The following is a 22938-nucleotide window of genomic DNA, read 5'->3' on the forward strand; positions in this document are numbered from 1 at the left end:
TGGTGTATTATTAAAAAATGAATTCAGCTTACAAAATGAGAAGTGCGATGGTTCCCTCTACTGATTGTTTGTGTGGTTGATCGAAGAATAATAGACACACACACACACACACACACACACACACACATGCATGTACACGCATACACACATGCACACACACAAACTAAACCAAACATCTAAACCGCTTTAAGACAGATTTTGTATTTTGTATTTCTAGTTAAGTATTTTGCCTTTCACGAATATAACACAATCATACAAAGAAGGTGAAAAAATCATTCTTATGGTGTCGCTGTTGTCTGACAAAGAAAGTACCGATGAATATGAGGGCCCGTTTGAGAAATAATTCAGGTTGAATTTACAAAAAAAAAAAAAACGTTTTGAAAAGTTGAAACATTATTTTCAAAAAGGTTATCTTGATGAGTACTTGATGAGGACTCTATTGTGCTCTGCTTTACTCTGTTATCTGTTCTCATCTTTCCACTCCTCTCTCCTCTTCTTTCACTGTGTTTTTTTTTAGTTTTTTTTTTTTACAGAAACTTTCGTGTCGCGTTGTATGTGAAAAAAGGCCCCTCATGGGTGAAAGTGTCTCCATATTTCATGCTAGATGTCAGCTATACTGTTACCAAAAGAGGGCAGTGTAGGCTTGCAGAAAGCATACGCTACCAGGTTTGTTTGAGACATCTGAAACAAAAATAGTTATTATGGCGCCACTACCAGCTGGTGAAGGTTGAAACGCATTCATCAGAAACTAAAACAATGGTTCACACGAGGGCGTTTCAAAGCAGATTCAGTGTTCTCGGTAGCCTAAGCAATAAGCTATTTTGATGATGAAATCTACTGTTAAAAACTCATTTAAGTAGGCTATCTTCCCCTTAACGAGCCAAGATGTTTACGATAGTAATCATTAGTAGTTATTTTGGTCCTATTGATACATCATTTGTTCGTTGTCCAAACATTGGTATTGTCAAGACTTGTGACCAACAGGCTTCGTCAAAGAACAGGGCTCACCTGCAATTACCTGACTCATCTTCACAGAGATCTACTCTTTTCTTGTACACCTCCCTGTCTTGTGAAAACAAGGCATTGAACACGTTTTTGGTTGTGTGATTGAACAAAAATTCATGAATGACATTGCCCATTATCTCAATCAGCTGGTCACAACAAATCATACATTGTTACACACGACGTTTTGTAGGTCAGGCACGGCATCATGACGCTTTGCGTGCAGTACATAAATGAACATGGTCACACTGTGTATCCTGTGCATAAGACAAGCGTACAATTACAGAGAGGCATAGTCCTCTCGTTGGATGTGCATATCGCCAAGGCGTGGCCAAATAAATACTACTAGAGTTTGTAGGGACTCCAGAGGCGTCCGCTTGCTGAGTCTGGTTAGGGTTAGCAGACAACAGTCAAAGCGAGGCGTGGGAAGTGTGAAAGCTGCGGGGTGGATAACTAAAACTCCCCATGCATGTTAGCGGGGTTCTGACAGTTTAAACCCTACCTACCCATATCGGATGGTGAATGAATCCAACCCGTGTCAAGAGAAGACTTTGACGGGCAAAGATGGAAAGTCTAGGCAGCAGATGTAAGATTGTGGTGGTCGGGGATACGCAATGTGGTAAAACTGCGCTGTTACACGTTTTTGCGAAGGACTGCTATCCAGAGGTAAGTGCCCCTTGTTGTAATAATTGAGGTTTTCATTGTTGGTTTTGCTACTGTCAAACGGGGAATTTAACAATTTGTAAAGGCGAGTTCTTTAAGACTGCATTATGTAGAGTCAAGCGCATTGAGCGCACGCCGCATCCTGTATACACGACATCCCTCAAAGGCAAGTTATACATTTAGACAATCATGTATTTCATTAAGACTGGTTGAAGCCTACATGTCATGTAACGCCAATCACGCATCTAGATAGGCATTTGTCAGAGATAAATTTGTTCACGCCCTTAAGTCAATGGATAATTGGTGGTTTGGAAATAAAGGTTGTCACCCGCAGCCACCATGATTTCCATAAGTTTCTCAAAGTTTAAGTTGCTCTCATACAAATCCAACCTCTAATTTCAGAACTACGTGCCCACAGTCTTTGAAAACTATACGGCCAGTTTTGAAATCGACAAACAGAGGATTGAACTGAACATGTGGGACACGTCAGGTAAGAGTATTTTGGATCTGTGCATCTCCAAACCCAATCAGCCTTCTCACAAAGGTCATTAAATTTGCGTATCGTTTTGACCTCACAGTCCCATGACTGCATATTTTAGGCTCCAAGGGGCATTAGCTATTTATGATTGTTATCTTTGCTGGAAACATCGGTGCCAGCCATGTCTCTCAGCGCACTCCGTCTGCATTCCTCTCTACAGTATGCTATGCGCTGTGTGTGGCAGGTTCCCATGCTCTATCCTAGCGGCCAGGCGTGTGGGGTTGAAACTGACTGAGGGTTCCTTGAAATGGTCCCTGCTGTTCCAAAACATGTATTCTCCTCCATGGTGTTTTGACTGGTTTTACTTACTCTAATCCACAGCGGTCGGCAGTGGAATGAGAGGACAACCCTCTCGAGTCTTGAATAATAACCCTTCCATTGTGTAGCTATAATGTGTCCATGTTTGATTCTATCCATTGACTTGCCGAGTGGTTTTGTGCAATTACATACTCAGTGATGGGAGAGCACTTTGGGTTGACAGTGACGCTCCTGGGTCGACTTCTCCTCCGTGCTTCAGTAGGAAGACTTTTACCCATCCTCATGGAATGACATGCTCTAAAGCATGACATGCTGTAGAGCTGGGAGCTGTAATGTGTCTGATGTTTATCTGACCATTTTACTATATTGCTGAGAGGCCTGTGGCTTCCCTATGGGGCCTGCATAGGAAGTCCCTCTATTTCATTAAAAAAACATTCCCAAACCTAACCCTAACCTTATACTTGGAGCCACTCATGTGTTTTCGTATTTCATGGTTCAACTCGCATGGTTAAGAATGTTTTCTTTGGAGGAGATTTGCTGGAAATGGCTGGGACCTTGTCTCGACCCTGAGGGTAAATTTACTGTGGCCTGTCGTGTGGGGCCAAGGGGGTTTCTGGGTCTCTAGGGCTGCCCTAGCTGGTATGTGCCCTAGCTCAGCTCTCACAGGCTGCTGATGAGTTAGCAGTATTCTGCCCTTGTCCATTTCTAGAATCTTAAATGACTACTGGCAGTCTTATTAGTTCCCCTCCCCCCACCAACACCGCTACTAAACTGTTTGTGCGTATGTATGTGTTTGTGTGTACATGCTGCGCTCCATTCGTTCATAGCAAACACAGATGTTCACTCTGGATTCAAACGTATTTACCTAATAATACTCCTTTTTTTTTTCTTCCCTTCTCCTGTTCTTCATGTACATTGGCAGTGTCAGTGCTTGCCAAGGGCCAAGTGTCTTCTGTGATCCAGCTGCTCGTGCTCTCTCTTTTCTCTTTTGGACCTACCACTATAATTGCTGTTAGGAGCCATCTGCATCACTCGATCCCCCACTCTGCCCTAAACATTGTCCCATATTATTTGCCTTCACAGCTACAATGTCCATTTTTTATATCAGCCTTTGAAAATGTAAAGCACAAAACTTACCTTCATTCGTGCTCTTGTAATACGAAGCTCCATTGAACATCCTTACCACAAAATCTATTTCAGCAACATGAGTCACGGCGCTTACAAAGCAATGCTTTTGGTTTGGCGCAGCCAGCCCTGTGTTGCCATTAAGAAGGTCAAAGTGTGCATTGTTTTAGCAAGGCAGTATACCATTGATTTGTTTAGCCTCATTGATTTCGCTTTCTCCTTATGGTCTGGTTGTCTCAGTGTAGATGGAAACAGAGGTGAGATGTTTGTCTTATTGAAGACATAACCACTCCATGTGCTTAATCAGTGTGTTTGTGAGCCAAGGCTCTAAATGAATGGCATGTTTATTTTAAAGATGCATAAACAGAAACAGGGCCCTTACGTCTCCCCAAGGCCCAGAGGGCAACTTCCTGTGCTGCTTTATATTCTGCCCTGCATTCAGCTTGGGACCATCTGGATAATTAAGTCAATTAGGACTGATTGAATAGAATTCAAATGAGTTGCACTCATGCACATGCGCCCGTGAGTGTGCTTATAAGCATGCTCTTGTGTGTTTGTGCATTCTCAACTGTTTATTAATGTGTGTACAGGTATTACAGAATGTAATAAAGTGTCAAATGTGTTTGTGAAAGAGAGGGAAATAGTCTATTTCTGTGCTGCAGTAATGAGCTGTGAGGTGATAAGAAAGCTTGCATGATAAGAAAGACATGAATGACGAACATTCCACTGCTACTTGAGTCCAAATGTCACCATTCAAGGCCCCATTCCAAGTTTTGATACACCAGCCTCACAACTACACCGGGTCACAATGGGTCAGAGGACCAATCAAAGAGCAGGGCCCAATGGTAGTCCACCAGCATGTTCAAGTCCGCCTCCTCCTCCCAATATGGTAGCACTACTGCATGGGAAATCTCTCCTCTGAGTCTCTCGCTCACACGTGAGTGTCCCAGAGAATGTGAACCCATGACAGTCTGTGTTCCCTCAGCTTGGCACAGTCACATCTCTGTTTGCCCTCTCGGATTTTAACGATACTTCGTTTGAAAGTCCTTGACTCGGTGTTCCCTTGGTCGTATGGTCTCATACCTACACGTGTGGTTCCTTAACGGGATTATATCTCCCAAGCCCCACTACCAGCTCCATGGGTAGGCCTACTTCTGCACGTAAGACGGACTGTAACACTCAGTGCCTCACAGTCGGTGCCTTCATATTAGACTGTGATTTGTTTTTTCATTCCAGTGACAATGACAAGTCAGTACAAACAGATCACATCCTGGAGCACCCTTCTTCAGACGAAACACGCACACCAGCTCAGTCTCCCTGCCTCACAGGGCGCACTGACCTTTCAGCATTCCTGCTGGCTTTGTCTTTGTTAAAACCCACATTCTTAGTGCACTGGACCAGTAGGGCACACAGAGGTCTGTATAAACAAAGCTTAGTTTGCGTTCTCTTCCGTTCCCTGGCCGTTTCCACTTGATTCATCTTTAATAGTGATTTGCGAGAGCCTGAACACACGACGCAGAGATGGAATAAAGTCAACAGAGCTTCTCTAGTCTGGCTGGCTGGCGCTCGAGTGTGTTCAGGAAGCACCTCGAACGTGAGGCGAGAGGCTCGTCTGGAACTCTGAATGCCATTGGATATCTGAGGAGAGCTGGAGTGACTGGCTGTATGGAAAGCATGATCACATCCCACACAGAATGCCCTCAACCTGCTGTATCTGTCATTGATGGGACTTCATTACAATTTAATAAAGCTTTTTATGTTTGAGTAGTTTGGTAGAGATTTCCATCCTCGGATTAGGTCAGATATTGCACACACGGATAAGGAAAATCATTTGTTGCCAAGTTATAAATAAATCAGTTGTTTAAAGTCAACATCCTGTAAGGAGATGATTATTTCCTATGAGTTTCCGTTGACAAACTCAGCGTTGACAACGGCTGCTGCCAGCTTGCTGACCTGCCTCAGGCGGTAACTGCCAAAACAGAAACCAGTTTTTATCATTCATAGCAGGCATGTTGGTTAGCAACCTGTGGTTGAGGAACACCTGCGTACATGCCTGCTAATGACAGAACCCAGAGATCTAGGTGCTGGTTCTGACCCCTCTGAACTCAGACTGGCAAAGACTTTTAATGAGCGAGGTGTGTGTGGATCCGACATGCAGATTTTCCAGAACGCACCCCGCCCCCCCACACCCCCAACCCTTTTTATTTCACTCATTAAAAAAAGACTTCACTGGGATAATTACACATGCACTGTCATTATGTCGCAATTAGAATGTCACATTCTGCAGGAACGAAATGCACACTGGTTTTTAAATCTTTTGTCTCATAAAGACCTGTGCAGAATAGGCTTGATTCAAATAATGGGAAGGGAGTTGCCCATGATATATTTAGATCATGAAACGCAGGTTAGCATTCTGCCAGAGAACTTTAATGTAATTGATTATAGTAAAATATGTAAAAAAAATTAAAAACTTGGACCTACCATGAAACATTTCTATTACCTAGTTTATTTTCCTGTTAAGTTTCGATGCGCTCCAAAGCAGCACCGTGGAAGGCTGTCCCAGGTAATAAAGCTGGTCACGCGACCTCAGACAGTGTCCCAGCCGTTTTGTGTTTCAACAGGAGGCAGAAAGATGTGTGGTTCTGCCAGCCTCACACAAACTGTGTTGGAACACTTCAGGAGAGGGGGCGGGGGGGGTGACCCCAGCTTTCTGCGGATTCCTTGGGGGCGTAGGCCTCCCTGTCAGGAGGATTTAATATGGCACCTTCACGGGACCCCCCCCGTCGTTGTCGTCTCCACTCCCTAGCCTGCAGGTCTGGGATGAGCTTTGCCTCTCCAGCTCTTACTGATTATCTTAGGGAGACACTCGGCTCTGCAGCTCCTGTTACGTAGGGATTAGAAAATCAAACAGTGATGATCACATACAGTCTGACAGTAGCTATGCAAGTCGGTGTCTGTCACGTGTATGTATACTGTATATGCAGTATGTTGGTGTATATGCAGTATGTTGGTGTATATGCAGTATGTTGGTGTATATGCAGTATGTTGGTGTATATGCAGTATGTTGGAGTGTAACTACTTTGACAATTCTACAGCATATACCTGTACTTGGCTCAATGTGTCCTGTTCATTGTCAATGCACCCTGGTCTCCTTGGTGACAGTGTAGAGAGCCTGGAGGAGACTCAGGGCACAGGCTGTAGTGCTGGAAGCCCCACTGTTAGAGGAGTCTGCTGGGTGGGAAGCAATCTCCTCACTCTGCCTGGAGCTGCATGGAGCCCCTTGGTCTTATTCATCATCTATCAATGCTGAGCAGGAGAGAGATAGAACTCAGAAAACTAGTGACAGTGAAAACAACATTGAGATGCGAGGAATTTCCTGTGACGGCATCGGAACTTTTAAGGGCTCTGAACACAGAGCGTTTGAAATGCACAGTGGAAGTCTCTTTCTGTTTCTGTCTGTGTCCCCTATCTCCCCTCTCTCTCTCTCTCTCTCTCTCCCCCGTGCTCGTCCCGATCTCCCTCCCTCGTCCTCCCTCCCTGTGATAGCTCATTAGTCAAGGCGGCTGCTGAAGCGAAGCTCTGATCTGACCTGGAGTCAGGGACCACGTGTAGCAGAGGCGGGGCAGGGGCTGGGAGAGAGCTGCCTCGCTGACAGGGAACACAGGCTATATTTACCGCACAGAATGTCTCCGCTGCTCACGGAAATACACGCGTATTCACATGCATGTGTGCACGCATGCATACGACCTCGCACGGATACGCGCAGATACTGGAAAACGCAATGAACACACACCCAAGGTCCAAAACTGGGACCAAAGGTCACGCTCATGGGCGACCATGCTGTTTTTGTGACGCGTCCTAACGATGAGACCCCTGCCCCATGGACGTCTGACTGCCCCGACTCCTCTGCTGGGGTAGAATCTGAGTCTGTCACATGACTGCTTTTTAGACGTCCCAGATCTCTAATGACATCCTCCATTCCATGTGATCTCGTTGGCGACGGTATGACCCTGAACACTGTTTGCCTTCTATTATCCGTCTCTGTAGCACATCAGTGTTGTTAGTTCACAGCTGGGTGCCAGGCTGTTGAACCACGTCAACAAGCTGCTTACCATGTTCATGCACTCCTGATTGGTCTACCGTACATATGGTACTTACATACTTACGCTAATACGTGGGAAGGGGAATCGTTTGATGCTAGAGAGTGAAGTGCCAGTTGTTTGAAGGTATGTCGCAGCCTACATGCGCATGCGACGGTTAGAGCGTCTGTCAAAGCTGCACTTGGAGATTTCGATAAACCGTCTCGTTAAATTGTTTTGTTATGTCTTAGTTGAGCCTGTACACGACATGCCCAAGATAATTCAGAACAGATCATCAGAACGCATGGCAAACAATGGTCAGATACTTGCTCATAATGTGTTTTACTGACGAGCACTGGATTGACAATAAGAAAGATAATCGAAAAGAGACTGCAAACGTACGTGAAATAACAGTAGAACGACATAAAAGGCACTGAAGCCGATTTTCTTTTCCAATTGACATTTTTGTGTGCGTTGTATTGGATTTGGGATCTATAGGAATTCTAACAGCTCCGGCTCCTCTGACCTCTGCTATTGTGTCCCAGCTGACCAGAGGCTGACTGGGGGAGGAGCCTGGAGTGGCACTGAGGATACAATGAGGCTGGGAAGCCAAGCAGCTGGCGAGGACTGTTTGGGGGGTGGGGGGGATGGGGGGTGGGGGTTGGGGGGGGTAGGGTGTCGAACGCTCTCACAGTTAAGTGGGTCTCGTGTTCCACTGATGTGAAATGTGGGACAGAGAGACAGACGGAAGAGGTACACATCTGTGCTTGTTCCCCTACACGCCCTGGACCCCACCCCTTTGGGGCTTTGTGTGGTGCTGTGGGTCAGCTCTTTAGGTGGGACCCCAGGGAAGGCCCTGGTCCTGGGGGAGTCAGGCAGACAAACACTGGCTGACCCCCCCCCCCCCCCCCTCTCACTCAGACTTGCGTGATCTGCAAATACCCGACACGCAAATACCCAGGGGATGTAGATGGTGTCGGAAAGTGATTGATGGCATTACAGAGGAAAGGTTTAAAAGGGAAGTGTGTTCTAATAATATTGTTTTGAAACCTTGACTTCTGGCCTCCACTGACCCCCCCCCCCCCCCCCCCCCCCTCCGTAATGTGACCCTCTAGTGGTGACGAACTCCCAAGGACACAGCAGGAAGGGATCGATCCTGGAGTCATCTGGGGCACACCGACTAAACATGGCCTTCAGCAAACATTTGAATCAAACTGCCTTCTCGTTTTACATGATGGGAAAAGTAACTCTTTGAGTTACATGCTGGTCCCAAATTTCACACCGGGCTCCATTCACTCTGATCTGTTCATCATTAAGGTTTATCTCTGATGAAATGGCATCCTATCAGAATGAGTTATAAATACAGAGGCTTGGCTCTCGATGACACACTGACACTCAAACAGTCGTTTGTTCTCCTTCGACTGCCGCCTCGACGGGGTTCAGCGAGCCGTGCAGGAGCCTCAGACAGGCGAGCTTGTGACCGGGAGACGCACAGACCGGCTCCTGCCCCAGGAGCACGGCGGAGCTCACTGTGGCTCCAGCTTTGATCACACCACTTCAAACGGCTGGAGTGACTGGCCCCACCCAGGTGGCTCCGAGGGCCGGCACTCGGCCCCCTCCAGCCCAGGAGCTGCTCCACCTCCACCCGCACCGCGCCACCACCCAGCCAGGCGTAAGAGGATATGGGGCCCCCCTGGGCCCCCCCCCCAACACCCCCCTCCTTCCTCAACAGTAAAGCTCCCATCATTTATGGATGACTTTATTTATAAACAGCATCCGATTTTCCCTCCCCGCTTCTCTGCTGCTTATGTAGCGAGAGAGGGGGGTGCCCTTTCCTCCCTGATCCTCCCCGGAGAGTCTGCGTCCTGGCCGTGAAGGGGGACAGAGCTGTGATATGGATGAGCTCGGATGGACTGGGGGAAGGGGAGACAACCTCTCCTGTCTTGCTGAGAAGATGTCTTTTATATGACCTTAATATCTGGATGAGATTTGTTTCGTATTAATACATAAAACACAAAAGCTCTCATTGCAAGATTACATTTATTTCTTATATATGAGGGGAAGGGGGGGAAGGGTGAGAGGGAAACAGGGGAAGGGGGGTTATCTAATCTATTGTTTTCTGCAGGTGAACGGAAATATGAAAGGGGGAATTTGAATAGATTGGGTGTGAGTGGGGACCTCTTCAGGACAGAATCCATTACAAGATGTTAATCACCTCCCACTGGTCACAGAAGTAGAGTGAGGTACAGCCTTGGTCTGCCAGATCAGACCGGACAAGCCGGGCCTGCATGTGCAGACTGGCCACATCCCCCTGGCCGCAGCATGCAGCCTGGAGGTGCTGAGCAGGGGCAGGGAGCAGGGGCTTAGAACCTGATTCCTCAAGCCTTTTGTCTAATCCGATCAACACGCAAGCTTTGGAGGGAGTGAAACCGGATATTCCCGGGTCTCCTTGATTCTTAAATGGGCGTCCCTCCTTTTCACTCCTATAGGTCTGCTGAGAGCAACAGGACAGGATGACTTATCATAAGACTTAAAGCTGGGTTTTCGGCAGGGTTGGAATGACCCCGGTTTTGCCTTGACCGGGTGAAGTGGTGGAGGAAAATAAAGTGTTTAGCTTTGTTGGCTCGCTCTGACTGCTTCCTGTCCCTCTGAATGGTATTATTTGGTTTCACATGTCTAAACAGAAGGATCCGCGAGGCCTGGACACAGCGTTCCTGCTGTGACATGCATTGTTCTTGAGCAGACCCAGACAGAACACTACTGATGTGTGCGTGTGTTGATCGCGTCCCGCATAAGCACTCGCATGTCCATAAGTCAAGCGCAGGCTCGGATGTGTCAGTCTCTATACACATTCCCAGGGAACGGAATCGACAGGCTGTGCGTCATTTACACTAGAAGGAGCGCACTTCAGATGTTTAACTGCGCAGACGGTAAGAAAGAGAGAGCAGCAAAAATGGACACGGGGGAGATGCTTTAGGCAAGTGAGGGGCATGCCTGAGGAGAGAGAACCACGGAGAGACTAAAAAACAGTTTGAGGTTGACAAAAAGCCAAGCGCAGCAGGAAACGGCAACAGAGAGGGACAGACGGAGAGATCAAACAATGGGAGACGAAATGCAGCGATGCCACTCAGGTGGAATGACAGTGGAGAGAGAGAACACAGAGAGAGAGAGAGAGAATAGAGAAGAGTGTTTTGGAGAGGGGAGAGAAAACGGCTCTCCACATCTCTGGGGGCACAAGACCGACTGTAATCCTGTTCTCTGCTGGCAGCCGCCTCTCCCCTCGCTAGCCCCTTCCCTGCCTCTACCCTGCCTTTCTCCTCTCTCTTTCAAGTATGCCTGACTCCCATTTGCTTCCCTTCTCCATACTCTCCTCCATAACCCCCAGCCCCCCCTTTGCTCCACCTGCATCTGCCGGAAAGACACTGGAATTATCTCTGGAGAGCGACACAGGAATGAACTCTGTAGGAGATCCACAGTGCTTAGAGGATGTCCATGCATGATGCTCATTGCCCTTCAAAGGGTTTATTTCCTTCAGAGTGAAAGGCAGGCTTTGATCAATCTGTCCAGCTATGAGGTGCCACATACTGGTAAGGTTAATGGCCATTTAACCCTCTGTCACCTCCAATGTCCCCACCTGCGCTTTTAACGCCTTTAAAAATCTGCCACGGCAATCTCTTTCATAGATCCTTTTTTTCTCACTGTGTCTGTGGACACAACTGTGCACACACTTTGAATTGATTGAGGCGCTGCACATACTTACCCCTGAACTCCACCAATCAAAGATGGTTTTACAATAGACTATAGAGCGAAGGTGGTCATTCCCACAAGGCTTCTCTAAAGAGGTTAGTTTAGTAAGGATCCAGTATTTTTGAAAACTCAGGAATTAACAGCAGTAAAAAATATGGTTTTGTGAAGCCAGCTCAAGGGTACCCATCAAGCACATTTAGCACATAAACTGGGGGATGAACATTTGCTGTAAAAGCATCTCAGCAACCTACTCCTATCCTCTCTGACACAGTATTGACCTCCCTCCCTCCCTCCGCGCTCGTGCTCCTTTCCTGCTTTCAGGACCACACAAAGGAGCCATTTGCATCCTTCCACGTTGCTATGACACTCATCCACTCCAACATAAAATGTGTTTATGCTCTTCGAAGGTAGAAAGAGAGGGCAAAACGGCTGGTGGTGCGAGGGGTTGAATTGTGTGATTGGGCCAAATTGTGTATACATCTGATTGTGTATACAAACTGTGGCCAGCTCAATTATTCTGTTACCACTTATTCACTTCTGAGGAGTGCCGTACGTAACAGTGTGTGTGTGTGTGTGTGTGTGTGTGTGTGTGTGTGTGTGTGTGTGTGTGTGTGTGTGTGTGTGTGTGTGTGTGTGTGTGTGTGTGTATGTGTGTGGTTAATCAGCTTGTTTGTTATGGGGGCTGTAGACATCCTGCTATAGATGAACATCAGAAGACCAGGGGGCCAAGGCTGTTATTTTCCCCCCACTTTGCTGGGAGCCCTCACAATGCTTCTCGGCTGAGCAAAACCACTTTCCCCAGGATGTAAGACTGAAAAAGGAGAGAAAATCTTGTTACTGGTGGAGACATTTCTAGAAGTGGTGTTCTTGATATCTAAATGATATCTCTTGAAAACCCCAGAAGCTTCTCAAGAAAACAAGTAACAAAGAGGACAGTATTACCCAGATTCACAATATCAATAATCGGAAAGAAAAAAATAAACGCATGAAAGTGTATGTGGTTTTTAAATTACATTTAACTTCAGCTGTCAATAATGTTAAAGCGGTTGATCTTCCTGTGGGAGTGTCTATGTGCCCGGGGATTGCAGGCCTAAATCAAGTCATACTACAGCCCCTCAGGCTGGATTAGTGCACATTAGCGCTCCAGTGAGCTCCAGCCTGCAGTGTTCCTCCTCTGGGATGGCTGTGGCCTTTGAGAAGGCTGAAGTCTTGGCTGAGGAAGCCCACACACACACACACACACACACACACACACACACAGACTCCATGCCTTGCTCTAATTAGCCCAGTGGAAATAGACAGCCATCCAGTTTGCCTGTCGGAGGTGGCCAACGCTAAATCAGGCTAATGTTACCGTTAGGTGTTTTGTGAGGGGGATTTGATGGCTGTCCTTGGCACTGAGAGGGGTGGGGGGGAGGCAGGGTCCTTGGCAGGTCTGGCACTGCCAGCTCTGATTGTTGTGACCCAACTCTGGTTATTGTGAGCCAGTCCTCACCATCACTGCCCACCCTGCCCTATCCATCTCAGCCCTTCCCTGACTGGAATTCAGTTGACCTTCTGTTCTACCTCGCAGCACATGAAGGCAGCCCCGCCCACTGGCAGTGGGGGGCTCAGAGCTCCTATACTGCCCCGTCATGTCCAGTGCTTTCATTAACCCCCCCCCCCCCCCCCCTTCTCTCACCCCTCCCAACACTCTCACACCCAGTTATTTCTCCTGCCCTTTCGTCAAACTATTAAAGCAGGGCACTTCTCTGGCTGGGGAGCTGACGTATTTTATGAGGGCTGAAAACCGCTTTTCCTCCTTCGCTCCTCCCCCTCCTTCTCTCCTCCCCCTCCTTCGCTCCTCCCCCTCCTTCGCTCCTCCCCCTCCTTCTCTCCTCCCCCTCCTTCTCTCCTCCTCCTCCTTCTCTCCTCCTCCTCCTCCTCTCCCCCCGTGCTGCTCCTCCTGGCGATGGTTAGGCTGATTGGTTTTTATTTGTGCCTGCTCGGCTTGTTTACCGCACACGCTACTTTACCTCCTCTTTTCTGACTTTGTAGAAAGTGCTGAGCTGGCTGCTCTGCTCCGCTGTGACGAGGCCTCCTGTGCTCAACGGCCGTCCGTCACGCCGATCGTTGGGATTGACAGATTGACGCCACGGTCTCGTTTCCACAAATTTCCCCAACCTCCTAATAATTTAAAACTGAGCCCCTTGGTCTAAACTTTCACAACCCTAGCCCATTCACACTTTTTTACTTTTTTTAATCTCTTTTTCCTCTTGTTGGAATCCGTTTTAATTCTCTGCCCTCTCATCCCTTCGTGGCATGCCCCTCATCCCCCTAGCGAAAGTCATTAAATCTTCCTTTCCCCTTCTGCTCTCGCGCGCTTAGCCCCTCCCCTCCCCCCCCCTCTCCTCCCCTCCCCTCTCTCTCAGCGTGGGCCTGTTGCGCTCTGATACATACTAAAGACATCCTTCAGAAGCCCCAGCGCCACAACTGTGACCAATCAGAGACCTGTGATGTACGGTGAACTCTTATGACTGGTGGAACTAGTGTCCATGGGATTGGACTGTCATGTAGATTCTGGGTGTCTCATTCTGTGTGTGTGTGTGTGTGTGCACGCAAGTGTGTGTGTGTGTGTGTCTAAGCAGACTAAGGAAAAGAAGAAGGAGAGAGAGAGAGAGAACAGGGCACCCGGCATTAACAAGCCTGGAACAGGATGAGAGTGGGTGCCTTGTTCTCTTGGCTACGACTGCTCTCTATGTTGCCATGGCTTTCTTTACTGTATTGTCCTCTGTAAACTCTGAAGGGAGGCGTAAACTATCATGATAGACGGAGCATAGACCAAGTGTTGCATACACATACACACCCACACGCATACACACCCACACACATACACACCCTTGCTCTCTTTTTCTCTGAGGCCTTCCACCCTGCAGCAGAGAGTCAGTTGTTTTGTCCTGTCTGGTGGTGGAGCAGAGCAAGAGAGAGCGACCAGTCCAATGGACATGGGGATGAGCCGCTTGCAGCCATTGTGAAGGTTTATTTAGTCCCACAAAGGGAACATAGCAGTGCCACAACTTGCCACAACAGGCATTGTGTAGTCTCCACTCCCCCACCAGACAAAGGTAGGCGGTGCTATGCCAGGCTGTGAAGCCATTGTGTCGAGTCTGCTGTTGAGCAGTGTAGCAATGCCACTACTTGACCTACAGTTATTTACCTGTTCAACAATCTTATTCTGGCACAACAGCTTTACACCATCAGGGACCGTTATGTCAGTCAAATAATGAGGAATCTGACACTGTGTGTCCTGTACTGGAATGCCCCTGCCTCATCCACGGCCCATGGGTGTTTCTGGGTCAACATGTTCGTGGGTGTTTCTTGGTCGACATGCCCATGGGTGTTTCTTGGTCAACATGTTCGTGTTTCTCACCTCAGTGAGCGTTCTGCGTTAAGGGGGCCACAGCTTGACTGTGTGCGTGTGTAAACCAATAGACAGAGGCTAGTCACACACAGCACAGCTGTCCACATCAACGTACGTTTGTGTCAGCAGAATGCAGGGCCTGCACAATCAAGCCGGAGGAGAGCGAGAGTGCGTGTATGCCTGCTGACTGATTGAAGCGTGTACGCGCTGTGTACTGATGCACACTCACTGTGCCTCACATCTCAGACCACTATGGGATCGGCAACATTGCCCATATACGGAAGAAGGTTTCATACATTTCAGCGGTCCCTCATGCATTTCCTTTCTTGTGTCCACACGCTCCTCCTCCCTCATGCATTTCCTGTCTTGTGTCCACAGGCTCCTCCTCCCTCATGCATTTCCTGTCTTGTGTCCACACGCTCCTCCTCCCTCATGCATTTCCTGTCTTGTGTCCACAGGCTCCTCCTCCCTCATGCATTTCCTGTCTTGTGTCCACAGGCTCCTCCTCCCTCATGCATTTCCTGTCTTGTGTCCACAGGCTCCTCCTCCCTCATGCATTTCCTGTCTTGTGTCCACAGGCTCCTCCTCCCTCATGCATTTCCTGTCTTGTGTCCACAGGCTCCTCCTACTATGACAACGTGCGGCCGTTGGCGTACCCCGACTCTGACGCCGTGCTCATCTGCTTCGACATCAGCCGCCCCGAAACCCTGGACAGCATCCTCAAGAAGGTCAGCACCGAGAAGCAAGAGAAATGTTATTTACAGCTGGGGGTTCAGATGGCTGAGTGGTTAGGGAGTCGGGCTATTAATCAGAAGATTGTTGGTTCCATTCCCGGCCGAGCCAAATGACGTTATGTCCTTGGGCAAGACACTTCACCCGACTTGTCTCGGGGGAAATGTCCTTGTACTTACTGTAAGTCGCTCTGGATAAGAGTGTCCGCTAAATGACTATGTAAATGTATTTATATCAAGACGACTTTATAATCTCGGCCGTCAGAATCTCACATTCGCACTCTCGAATCCCAACAGTTGAACGGGTCACAATTGGGGGCTGAAGACCACCCACTTGAGCCCTCAAAATCACTAGGAGTACTTGACCTTTGAACCTCGTGGGAACGGAGAGAATGCGAGGAGAACCCCGGGAGACACGATTGCAAATTAGCCGCTCCAGCTCAATCCCGAGAGCAGCTGCTGTGTGTTGTAGAAAGCAACCCTGCATTTATATAACTTTTTTGGTTTCTGTGAGATTCGTGTACATTGAGTTAGGGTTAGGGCAGAGGGCTGGTGCTAATTAACATTTGCCTGATGGCCTTTGGGTGTGATGTACAGTTTCTGGGTGTAGGATTTAATGGTGGTGGCAAAAGTGTGTTAAGTGTGGGTGGGGTGGCAAACTGTGGTCACAGTCCAGTTTCTATGTGTGTTTTATGTGTTTCATGGGCGTATGGGAATGTGTGTTTGTGTTTAGTTCCAGAGTGTCACAAATCATTCATAGTCTATTGTGTTGAAGGACCTTTCTTTATACGGTCGGTTGTTGGTTTGTGTGTCATTGAAACCTGCCCCAGTTGTCTATAGTTGGCTCTCCCATCTTGAAGCCATGTGTGGCATGTCCCTTTGATCTGCTGCTCCCAGGGCTCCAGGCATTCCCACGCCTGGTCTGTTGACGCGTTTAGTGGTCTGTAGGGAGCTGCTGAAACACCCCCACAGACTTTGTAGATCTAACCCCGGACACCTTTTTATTTTTTACCCACGAGTCCCTCGCAAGCCTCAGTGCTCCCTGTCAACAAGGGGGGGGGGGGGAAGAACTCCCATCGGGCTTTTCGCTTTCCCATGAATCCCCTGGTAGGGGGTTGCAATGACCCCCTGACCCCTGGCTGTCGCACTGGTAATCTCTAAGACCTGGGGCACATTGGGACCTGTTGCACAATCACCACCCCAAATTAGACTCCTGACTCCTGTGGAACCAAGATCATCAACTGACAGTGGGGGGGGGGGGGGTGTATTTGTGTGTGTGTGGGGGGGGGGGGTCTTTTGAGGGTCAAGGGTTCTTTTCTACTTGATGAATGGAACTGTCAGCTCCTTGCATTCAACACATGGTTTCTAGAAGGCTCCGGCTCATCAGATGGTTTGGTGGTGGTGTTCGGTGTTCTTGTGTCAGGAGAGGAGTGGAACGCTTTCCCAGCTGAGTTTGAACAAACGTTTCATCTCACGAGGAACTGTTTGAACAGTGCTGTCGCCGCCTGTTCCGTACCTTGAATAGCTCAGCTTACTCCGACTGTATTTGGAAAAGGGAAATGAATGTCACTGTTACTGTTGCATCAACCCTGCCTGTTATACTGACTAAATGACTGACTGGGTCTGCCTGTTATACTGACTAAATGACTGACTGTGTCTACCTGTTATACTGACTAGATGACTGACTGTGTCTGCCTGTTATACTGACTAGATGACTGACTGGGTCTGCCTGTTATACTGACTAAATGACTGACTGTGTCTGCCTGTTATACTGACTAGATGACTGACTGTGTCTGCCTGTTATACTGACTAAATGACTGACTGTGTCTGCCTGTTATACTGACTAGATGACTGACTGTGTCTGCCTGTTATACTGACTAGATGACTGACTGGGTCTGCCTGTTATACTGACTAAATGACTGACTGTGTCTGCCTGTTATACTGACTAGATGACTGACTGTGTCTGCCTGTTATACTGACTAGATGACTGACTGGGTCTGCCTGTTATACTGACTAAATGACTGACTGTGTCTGCCTGTTATACTGACTAGATGACTGACTGTGTCTGCCTTTTATACTGACTAGATGACTGACTGTGTCTGCCTGTTATACTGACTAAATGACTGACTGTGTCTGCCTGTTATACTGACTAGATGACTGACTGGGTCTGCCTGTTATACTGACTAGATGACTGACTGGGTCTGCCTGTTATACTGACTAGATGACTGACTGTGTCTGCCTGTTATACTGACTAAATGACTGACTGTGTCTGCCTGTTATACTGACTAGATGACTGACTGTGTCTGCCTGTTATACTGACTAGATGACTGACTGGGTCTGCCTGTTATACTGACTAGATGACTGACTGGGTCTGCCTGTTATACTGACTAAATGACTGACTGTGTCTGCCTCTCCACAGTGGCAGGGAGAGACCCAGGAGTTCTGCCCCAACGCCAAGGTGGTCCTGGTGGGCTGCAAGCTGGACATGAGGACGGACGTGAGCACGCTGAGGGAGCTGTCCAAGCAGAGACTCATCCCCGTCACCCACGAGCAGGTGGGCAGGAGGAGGAGGAGATGGAGGGGTTGAGATGGAAGGGTGAAGAGGTGGAGGGGTAGAGGGGTGAAATGGTGGAGGGATGGGTTGAGATGGAGGAAATGGTAGAACTAGATGAAAATACATATGCAGACAACCATAAAGGCCTATAGAAGTGTGGTACGTCTCTTAAACACAAATTACATTTGTTGGGCGCAGATTCCATAATGGGGTTCTTGAATCTAAACATATATAGTAACTAATAAAAATGCGAACAAACTAGGTTGGTGGGAACATGGTTATTGTACCATTGAGATGAAGTGCAGCATTTGTTAAACCATAGATAATCATAGAGCATGTGAGTCTGACTGCGAAAGTGATTTGTACGATATAATAAAGCATAAATTGCTCTTAAGGGAAACGGAATGAGACGAGAACCAATACAGCAACGTGTTTTCCTCTGTAGCTTTGCTAATGCACTCAGTGAGTCCCACAGGAGAACGACGTGAAAGAACAAATCTAAACTCCAATATACACTTGTACACACACACACACACACACACCCACACAATCAGCAACGATAGGGTAGAAACATAAAAAAATAAAATTGACATGTTGCCATGTAAGCTTTTTCTGACTGCAATATGCTGACCGCTTTGTAAAGGTATCTTATTGTGAGAGGACTGAGTAGGAGGCAGGGCGGGAGGGGGCTGGTAAGGTTTATGTCTAGGGACACACTTTGCCCTGAAATGAAATATTCATGCAGATTTAGGGATTTTGAAAAATGCAGGATAAATAGAAAAGTGGACTTTGATAAATGAGCGAGCCCTTTTATCGCTCACTGCCACATCCCTGTAAGCCAGTGGGATAGAGGGAGGGAAGGGAGGGGTTGATAAACTGGTCCACAAATCCGTGAATTTTAATCAGCTTTTTGCTTGTTCATTTTGTGCTCTCCTGTGTCAGACATACACAAAGTAGAACGGCTTTTCACCCCCCCCCCACACACACACACACACACGCTCAGAGAACAAAGAGGCCTTTTTCCACATCTGAATGTAAGCTAGCCGCGAAAAAAAAAAAAAAAAAAAAAAACTGATTCACTCCCCCACCCGAAAACACCCTACAACCTGAAAATATTGTATTTATGTTTATCTAAATGTTTATTTACACAGATCATGAAACAATGGCAAACCAGACAGCAAACCTTTGCTGATATAATCCAATAACTTGCAACCGTTATCCCGTTGTTGATCTTGAAGCCCGCCATAGCTGAGTCACAAGCGACGGTGACCAGGGGGTGAACCCAGGACATTTCCGCACTAATCTGCCTAAGATCTGATGGAGCTTCTCTGCTTGTCACAGCTACCCCACCCCACCCTCCTTTCTAAATCTGCCATTCCACCGAATGAAGACTTCTTGTCTCATGTCTCTCCAGCTCTGTGCAAAACCTTGATAAGATCACACTGTAGCCCTGTTGGAATGAAAGACTTGCTGTTTGTCTGTGCCATCCCAGGGAAGCTCATGGGAAATGCAGTCCCTTTTTATCTGTCTTTGCTGCCAGGGCTGGTGCACCAGTGTGATGCTCAATTTAGAAACAACAAGAAAGGGAGAATTGAGAAGAGGGAATTGAGTCAGACTGGAGGCTGACTCTCCTGCAATCAATATGAGTTTCCAGTCAGTGATGCCCTTCTACCCTGCTCCATAATCTGCCCAGCTGGCCCACACAGCTCTCAGTCCTTCTACTCCAGTTCGAGCAGCGCTCCAGCCCCAGCCCCGGCCCCGGCCCCAGCCCGGCAAGAAAGGCAGCCCTGCATTATTTATTCTTCAAGTGTAGATGTGTCTGTCCTTGGATGTGTTCAGATAAACAACACCTCACAGTGCTGAGCAGGATTGAGATATTGTTGTTAGTCGGTAGAGAGCAGTACGACGAGCTGTTTCCTGTTTGTGTACAGGTGTTGAAACAGTGAGTTAATGTGGAGCAAGTCTGACATATCAGGTTGATGGGTGAAATGAGGGAAAAAAGATTGTTTTCTTGCCAGTTAATATATTGATGTTGCCTACAGATGTTAGAATGAAATGTATTGTGTACAAATAGAGACATTGGGAAACGAAGCATTTGTGGAAATAACAATGTTGGAAAAGAGACATACAGAATGATGCTGATGCTGTTTCTGTCTCCTTGGCTCCCAGGGCAGTATGCTGGCCAGGCAGGTGGGCGCGGTGGCCTACGTAGAGTGCACCTCCAAGGTGTCAGAGAACAGCGTGAGGGACGTGTTCCACATCACCACGCTGGCGTCGGTGCGACGGCCACACAAGCCCCAGCTGAAGCGAAGCAGCTCCCGCAGGGGCCTGAAGCGGGTCTCCCAGCTGCCCCTGCCCCCCCTGCCCGGCCGGCCCGAGCACCTGGACCCTGCCCCTGCTATGAGGAAGGACCGTGCCAAGAGCTGTGTGCTCATGTAGAGACACGCCCAAACACAAACATATTCTATATAAATATATGTATACTTCAACACAGAAATATATGACAGAGGAACTCTATTTATTTTATTTTTTTTCCTTTTTTTTTTGTCAATCCTCCCATTCTATGTGTTTGTTTTGCACTGCTGAGGAACAAAGAAAAAACAAGGAAGAAAACAAACAAAAATGCTTTGGATTTTATTTGCCGCGTGTGAAAATCTTTCAAGTTTTTCGAGACGTTTACATTTTTAGTTCTTCTCTTTAACGGGTGGTGAGGTGGACTAGTTCCCCGATGCAGCCTCACGGTACCTGGGGCAGGTGACTGGGGAGGTACCTGGGGCAGGTACCTGGAGGGGGGGGGGGATCCTCACAGAGATATGTCCCCACCTCCATCTTTGATGGCTGGAAGACCGTCGGAAAGGGTGGAGAAAGACGACATCGATGTAGAAACAAGAGAATGAAACAAGAGCCCTATTGTTCTCAATGGACATGTTGCAAATGCAAAATCTGCTATGATGCCTCCTGTTGCCATATTTGAGAGTGAAACAGTATGTACGTTTATTCAGAAAAGGGATCCAAGTGAGTGGGTTAACGATGGAACAGACTATGAGAATCTTTTTCTCTGTGTTCTCTCTCTTGTTCTCTCGTTAACTTTGTCAAGATGTTTGGAGCTATTTCAAATGATTGAAACCACAAGTGCTTTCTAGAAAAAAGTCACTACATATCTGTTTTTAATTGTTTAACACTTCATACTTTCAGCTCTGATCACGTTGACCTGATTCACTGAAGTCTTTGCTGTCGTTGCTATTTTAAGATGTTAATTTGTGGAAAACGTGTAGATAAAGTGTTAGGGCTATTTTGCTGTATTTTCACTTGACTCTGAATCTGAAATAAAGCAACAGCTTGCTTTTAGGGAGCAAAGAAACCTGGGCTGCTGCCAAGTCTTATCATTGTTTTGTGGGCATCGGAACAGTTTCTTTGGGGGTTCTTCTTTAGGCATAAATATTGATCCTCAGTCTCACCTCCCCAACACGGCTCTGGGTTAACTTGACAGAAGCATATTTAAACCAACAAACCCCCAAACCACAGTAAGTGTTGATCAGATAAAAACATGGATTCTTGTGGTGACTCGCCGGTGGTGTGCCTCGAAGCGTTAGTCGGCTGTTGCCAAGGTTACCGTTGTCTCTGTCGTACTTCACCGTTTCCCAACCTGAAGCTCCCAATAGCAGTGCTGCGTGCCGTTGGATTGGCCCAGCCTAACAACATAGATTTCACTCGATTATACCGACAGACAGGAAGTCTCAATGCAGCACGATGCAACAAAGCGGTCCGGTTTCAATCCATCACGGTTGGAGTGAATCACCATAACTCCTCGTTCACCTCCGGTGAAAAGAAGTTCAGTTTGACACGATGCGACAGCTGACATCCTCTGAAGGAAAACAAGTTGTCGTTGAGTTTGATCCTTGAACCCTTATGTCTCTCTGGGATGTTTTTCTCCTGAGCCGAGGTTGGGGAAGGGGAGCTGTGAGGGACAGGAGAGAGACTGCTGTCTGGCTCCAGAGTGTGGGTGCAGGTATGGGTCCTGGAGGATAGCTGAGTCCTCAGTAGGCCACTGTCGCTAACCCAAATCCTATTCTGGGACACACTGAGTACACTGTAGAGGCACACAAATGTATTGAACACATACATTGACTTAACACACACATACTGTGCACACTCATCTGTTCAAAGCAAGCGAGATAAAATATTTTCAGATTGTCTAAAAGAAAGATTGACTTAGGAGATGGGGAAGGAAACGCATGGAGAAGTCGGGGGTTGGAAGCGGGGGGCAGAAGGGGCCTGGGAGGGGGTCACCCCGGGCAGGAAATGAGCAGTGGAAATGAGGTTGGCACCAACAGCATGGTCACTGGTCCTGTGGTGCCCCTGTAGTTTAGAATGACACTAAGAGGATTAGTCCTGCAGTGTGTGTGTGTGTGTGTGTGTGCTAACCAGGAGAGTGTTGGGTAGTGTCACTGTTTGTGGCATTGGCTTGAATTTCCCCCTCAGCGTTTGCACTCATCAAATCATCCATGCATCCATGCACACGCAAACAACACCAGCACAGACAGGCATCTGATGCTGACAAGAGATCATATATTTCCTTCAAAGCCTTTCGAAAGTCAACTTGCCTTTCGGTTAATCTTTTACAATCTCATCCCACTCACAGATATTTTCCAAGCCTGAGACAGGAAGCTTTATTACCACAGAAAGTCTCGCCTCTATTTCAGCAATCTGATCAGTCATTTGCCCTTTACAGCGGAGACGCCATGAGGGATCAGAAGCACCTTTGTGGGTCTCTCCGCCTCTGCATACTTGACTTACTTTCCTCCTGCCATCACAGGGAGAAGGCTCAGGCAGAGAGAACT

At 47.6% G+C, this 22938-nt stretch overlaps 1 protein-coding gene across 1 annotated transcript; it reads left to right on the top strand.

The window, feature by feature from the left end:
* The first annotated feature begins 1291 nt into the window (after window positions 1–1291).
* Window positions 1292–21458, top strand: rnd2 (Rho family GTPase 2). The gene is made up of 5 exons (XM_084678035.1): window positions 1292–1668; window positions 2068–2155; window positions 15431–15540; window positions 17963–18097; window positions 20267–21458. The coding sequence occupies exons 1-5, from the start codon at window positions 1567–1569 to the stop codon at window positions 20534–20536; spliced, it is 705 nt and encodes a 234-aa protein (XP_084534161.1). The 5' UTR covers window positions 1292–1566; the 3' UTR covers window positions 20537–21458.
* The last annotated feature ends 1480 nt before the right edge of the window (window positions 21459–22938 follow it).

The sequence above is a fragment of the Hypomesus nipponensis genome, chromosome 17 (genome assembly GCF_054491055.1).
Source record: "Hypomesus nipponensis isolate SF chromosome 17, ASM5449105v1, whole genome shotgun sequence".
Lineage (NCBI taxonomy): Eukaryota > Metazoa > Chordata > Actinopteri > Osmeriformes > Osmeridae > Hypomesus > Hypomesus nipponensis.

Excerpts from the sequence above, each read along its gene's own strand:
- rnd2 (XM_084678035.1), top strand. The coding sequence starts at position 1,567 with ATGGAAAGTCTAGGCAGCAGATGTAAGATTGTGGTGGTCGGGGATACG. Across the intron at positions 1,669-2,067 it reads CGAAGGACTGCTATCCAGAG|AACTACGTGCCCACAGTCTT; the intron begins GTAAGTGCCCCT and ends CTCTAATTTCAG. Across the intron at positions 2,156-15,430 it reads GAACATGTGGGACACGTCAG|GCTCCTCCTACTATGACAAC; the intron begins GTAAGAGTATTT and ends TTGTGTCCACAG.